This window comes from Abrus precatorius, unplaced genomic scaffold (genome assembly GCF_003935025.1).
Source record: "Abrus precatorius isolate BTA unplaced genomic scaffold, Abrus_2018 Scaffold8, whole genome shotgun sequence".
NCBI lineage: Eukaryota > Viridiplantae > Streptophyta > Magnoliopsida > Fabales > Fabaceae > Abrus > Abrus precatorius.
The window spans coordinates 28,368,550-28,374,526 of NW_020874428.1; the positions used below are offsets into that span (position 1 = coordinate 28,368,550).

Genomic DNA, 5,977 nt, shown 5'->3' on the forward strand with positions numbered 1-5,977 from the left:
AAATCTGTAATATTAAATAGCGTCCTTCCGCCACAGCTATGACGCATAGAATCACAAGCTTTAGAGGTGAAGAGAAAATCCCACGCAAAACTTGTTTCGCATTTTATTTTCTGTACATATATTTGGTCGTATTTAATATGTTATTCCTTTGGGTTTGTTGTCTAAATTAATGGTAAAAACATTACTATTTGGAGCAAGAAAAACACTTTCGAATTATGACGAACAGATATATTTTTTACCGCTTGAGAAAAATGATGTCAGAAGGTCGTATATATGATGCAGCATAACCGAAGCAGATTTGTAAGGTGAAAGAGAAAACAGCATACAAAAGCCCTATGTAATTCTATTAATACATATCGTACCTCAGACTCTATTCATTGCATAGATTCCATGTCCTCGCTTGATGGGTAGCTTGAGGAGAGAACTAAACCATAAACACCACTCAGAATTAAACAAGAAAATAAGTTGACGCAATGCAAATGCAATGTCCTAAACTAAAGCACAAGATATAAATGTATATATGGTAACAAGATGGGTTTATTTTTAGGTGAAAAGAACTCAAACAGATTGACTCTAAGAGGAGGAAAATGATTAGAGAGATAATATAGAGGAGTTGAAGAAAGTGAACAAACAAACAAACAAACACTTACGTACGGCTAACAATAATTATACGTAGAGGGTGTGAGATTTAAGCTAAACAGTTAATTAAGGTGCATTTGGGGGATTCTTCTTGGCGAGATTGTGCTTATTGTTATGCATCCAAACCTTGAGCACTCTTCTTTTAACCCCAATCTCTTGGCAGAACTGTTGCACCACAGACTCCTCTTGCTTCTGGATTTTCCAACCCACCTTCTCAGCAAAGTTGAGCATTTTGTCCTTTTGGTCTTGAGTGAACTTTGTCCTGAACCTTTTCTTCACGAGTTGAGTGGGTCTAGCCTGCACTATTCCACCGCCACCCTCTTCTTGCTCATCAGATTCTGAAGGGAGGGGTCCTATGTTGTAGGGCATTATCATCTGGTGAGGTGGTACACTTCTAGAAGGTAGGATGTTACCTGTAGCGTAGCCAAGAGCCTCTGGTGGAAGCATGTTCTTGTGAGGTCCTAAGATGAATTTCCTTCCCAGTTGCCTGTGGATGTGGTAGTCACATGGAGAGGGTTCACCTTCTACTTCTTTTCTGTGGAAGTTTCTGTGGCAATGGCAAGCAGAACAGTTGAGTGCCTCTATGGTGCCTTCTTCTCCACTTGGCATGAACTCTCCACACCCATCTGTCGCATTCCCTCCCATTGCAGCTGCATGGTTCTTCAGGCATTCTCTGTACCTCACCACTTTCTTGTACCCTCCATGTTCCTCTTGCATTGTGGAGGTGCCATTTGGAGGTGCTACTGCTGAGGATGATAGAATGTGGTTATGGTGTGGAGGGTCATGATGAATCATGAGCCCATGTCCATGCCCATGTCCATTACCATGTCCCCCGCCATAAGTTGAAGTAGTGCTGTTTATCGGGATTGGGATTTCTCCTTCTTGACTAGAAAGTTCCATTCCTAGCTTGTTCGATCTCCTTTTTCTATTATATGGGATAGGATAGGTGCCCAAATTATTGCAATTCTTTCTAAGTCTCACCAAGCCTTCAAATCCTGGGGGTAGGAGTTCTCGCCCGAAGCAAGGTAAGAACACATGAAAACGCTTTGGTTTTTCACTCGGGAAAAGGAATGAAAAGGAGCAAAAGAGAGTTATTGTGATGAGTAGCAACAAAATCTAAGTTGAGAAAAAGGAGTGAGGTGGAGGTGTGGTTAATAGTTTGTTAATTTGCATGATAGGAGAATTAATGGTGTTGGAGCAACGGACCTCATTATCTTCAGGTGAATTAAGAAGAGAAAGTAACAAAGCACATACTCAGAAGTAGGGCACACAGGACATGGTCATGAGAAGACAACTTTTTGAGCAAACAAGACACTTTCCCACTCTGGGTATTTTCTAATTTCTATCTCTTGAAAAGGAGAGAGAAAGTGAGATAGGTAGAGAGAGAGACAGACAGAAAGGGTCGACAGACACACTAACAGTGTCTATCTCTCAGCGAGATGATAGTGAATGAAGACAGCTAGAAACAAACCTTGTAGCTTTGTTTATCTCAAATTTCCGCCAGCTAAAAAGAGTCAATTGGAGACGAAGAAGTAGAACAACAAACTGACATGAAGAGGATTTGAAAACATCAAAAGACCTTGTATTGCAGACATGGTTGGTTAGAAGGAAAAAAAAAAGATGATTTGGTTTAGAAGGGGAATCACACAGAAAGAGAGTAGAATTAGAGTAATATAAGGCCGGGGGAATTGAAGGAGAGAGAGAGAGAGAGAAGAGAGTTTTGAAGGTGGGTTTTGCTAGTGAAGCACTAAACAGGAGCTGCTTATAGAGGAGGTGTGGGAGGACAAAAAAGGAGAGGGGTGGAAAAAGCAGATTTTAACAGACAAAGAGGAAGGCACAGTTGAGTTTTAGGAGAGGGAGATTCAGATTAAAGACCAAAAAAAAAAAAAAAAGTGGGGTGCTTGCTTTGCTTGCACTATCAGCTATCGAGTTTACGCCATATAGAGGGGAGCAGTGTGTCAGATAGTGGTGAGGACAAAAGATGACAGTGTGTGTGAGAGAGAGAACCTTTCTTAAATACAATTAACTGAAACAAACCTCTCAGAGTAAATATGTTTTTTCTCAGTCAAATGGTGCCCTCTTATTCATAACTCTATTCATTAACCCTTCCTACCAGAACCGTTAACTCATTAAGCAAACCCACTAGGCTAAATAGGATAGCAAAATGGGGGACAATGTTAGACATGACCATAAATATGGACATCAAATTCGTTAGAAAACCATTAACTTTATTAAAACAAACATCTTAGTCTCAAAACTATGCTTCAAGGGAACAAGCTTCTTTCTTTCTTTTTCTTCCAAGAATTGAATTCTATTGAAGTAAAATCTATTTGTTTCCAGTTAAGCCCCTTATCTCCTTTCTCACATTAGGTCCATTTTGACTAAAAATACTATAAAATGATCGACTTCCATGAGTAGGAGGAAGAAAAAGCTACTAACTTATTAGTGCCCTAATACTATTTTTTCTTAATTATAAAAATAGAAGATGGATGAACTAATTATCTTAAAATCAAAAGTTTTAAAAAATATTTCCACTCTCTATCACTGCATTTTTTTTTTCTTAAATTTGGAGGTTCTTGTGTATGCTAATGGGTATACGGACAACTCTTGTATGAGAACTTCACAAATTGGGTTGTTTAACGTGTTTTTTTATCTCTCTCCTTTTTCTTTCATTCTCAGCCGAATAAAATTAAAATAAAAAACATGATCTGTGCATGCTCTCACGTGCGCCATTATAGGCAACGGATAGTTAACAACGTATACTAATAGTAGCAGATATTTGTTGTGTCCTTCTGTTAATTTATTTTATGGATTAATATAGTTTTTAATAAAATATCTTAGCTTCATTGATGAATTTACCTAGAATAAAATGATTGATGTCATCTGATAATTTAAACAAATTTGTGTGCAATTTGCAAAATAATTAAAGTTGGTGATGGCAGTATGGAAAAGTAAAATGCAGTAAGGAGAGGAGAGAAGAGGTGTTAATTATCGTTTCTTTTTACAGAAAGGCCCTCCAATCTTTGTGATATATGACAAATTATTATTTCTTCTGTAAATATTTGCTTGTGGTGTTGTGTCAATAAATAGTTCGCTCAACATGTCAATGATGTTCCTTTGGAATACAAACAGCATTGAATTCCCATTCAGATTTATCACATGTGAGAGAGAAACACACACAGACCATAGTAAAGGATGCTTCATCCTGTCAATATAATCAATTTTGTTTAAACCTTTTTAGTAACTCTACTGTTATAAGTAATAACCAAGTTCAGATTTAACCATCCTAATCTTTGTCATAAACCTGTTATTCAATATAAGAGTAAAAACGGACTTAAAATAGTTTTTTTTTAATTGAACTTATACATATTTATTTAAAAATTAAGCTTCAACTTTTTCTCCAAATATTTGTTGACAAGTATACTGGGACTCCATAACAGGTGAAGTTTATAATTATACATGAATTTTAAAATTGTCATGAGTCAACTAAGCTATGCATGAATATTTATTATTATTGTAAAAATCCACAGATGAAAAAATATTTAAAAAACTGTGATGAAAAAGTTACCAGTACGTCACGGTTACTCTGTAAAGCTGTTCCTTACTTCTTTACATATTCTACTGGGAAGTAGGAAAAGGATTCTCCTTTTCATTGTATATTTGTTTATAAATCATCCAAATAGCTTTATTCTTTTATTATCCTTGCCTTTATTCCACTCTCTACACCACATTTAAGGCTTTATCCATCTTTACAATTTGTTTTTATCTATGTTGTCTCTTCTTCTAGTAATTCTGCATGGATGTTACTTTTCCTTTGTTGCTTTTCTTTCTACTTTTTGTCTTAGACAAACTTATTCCCTGTTTCTTTTCTCTTTTTGCAATTTGATCAGAATTACTCCAAATGTATGATGCACTTGAAGAACCAACATTATTATATTTAAGGTTTTTGGTTTCAATTCTACATGTGAAAATTTTTTATTATAAAAACTAATCAAACTATTTCCAGATAAAACTATTTTTCATAATAAATACTTATATAGCATTAAAAAAAAAAAAAAAGGAAGGTCACGATTCTGATTTTGGTAGGGGTTCAAAGTCACTAATTTTATAGTTTTAAAGACACGAGATATATTGTGATACTTCAAGTGTAAAGTTTAACGAACAAGCTATTGTATATACAAAAGATAATTATACTACAAACTATATAGTATGCATAAAGTTCAATTAAGGAAAAAATGAATTAAGATCTTCTACCCAAACACTGCTCATATATGGAGCACAATGATAGTATTCTAAATATTTATGTGAATATAAGGATTGTGATTTATTTCTCTGGTTACTATAATTATATTTCTGTGATGATAGAAATTCTCTAATTATTTCTACATAATTAATATTTTTCTTATGCATACTTGGACCCACTCATCCTAATTGATTTCGTTACTAATTGACAAGGAATGATAATAGATAAAATTTGCACGTTTATTTTCATATTCATATTTTAAATTAAAAAAAAAGTTGTGTTAATTAATGTTTAATGAATAAAAATAAAAAATAGTAAAACTATTAAAATATAATAAAAATATAAAACAAATTTTTAATAGATATTTTTATTTTTAGACACTGATTAACATTTAAAAGAAAATCTTACTCAAACACACAATTGCACGGACTAGCATTAACAGTAAGTATATTTCTACGCATACATAATAAATATCTATATTTGTATGACACTCATTATTCATATTTTATTTAAATAAAATATGAGATCTCCAAGTGGTTTTTTATAATTTTAAAAAAATTAAAAATGTATAATAAAAATAACTGTGGATGTTAATAAAAATATAAAAGCACTAATTATGATTATATAAAAATATTTCAAACTGTGTTAAAAAAATATAAATAACATATAACATATAACATAAAAAATTGTATATATTATGATTATATTGGGATAGATATTTACTAGGTTTTAGTCCAATTATGAATGCATAATTTGCATATGCACGCTCGAGAAACAGCAGGGTTTGCTTATGGTGTTGGGATGAAGGGTCCACATGAATAAATAGTGTTGATGACACATGACACCCCTTTATCACAATTTTCAAGATGCTTCCGACCCCTCCAATTCTCCTCCTTTTTCGATTTGGGGAAACACATGCATTTCCATTAGTTTTGAAATTTTGCATTATTTTATTAAAAAAAGTAAAGAATTTTCTAAAATTTATATTTTGAGAAGTAATTTTTTATTCATTTAAATTTATTTTTTGTGTGCATAAGATTCATAAATTTCTTAACAAGCTGCTTATGATGGTTTGTTTAATTTTATCATTTAAAT

General features: G+C 33.3%; 1 protein-coding gene across 1 annotated transcript; it reads right to left on the reverse strand.

Annotated features, from left to right (window-relative positions):
- Positions 1-315: 315 nt before the first annotated feature.
- LOC113847002 (zinc-finger homeodomain protein 4) lies at positions 316-2,622 on the reverse strand. The gene has a single exon (XM_027475818.1). The coding sequence runs from the start codon at positions 1,537-1,539 to the stop codon at positions 706-708; it is 834 nt and encodes a 277-aa protein (XP_027331619.1). The 5' UTR covers positions 1,540-2,622; the 3' UTR covers positions 316-705.
- Between the last annotated feature and the right edge of the window lie 3,355 nt (positions 2,623-5,977).

Bases quoted from the DNA above. Each gene is read 5' to 3' on its own strand.
- LOC113847002 (XM_027475818.1), bottom strand. From the start codon at position 1,539: ATGGAACTTTCTAGTCAAGAAGGAGAAATCCCAATCCCGATAAACAGC.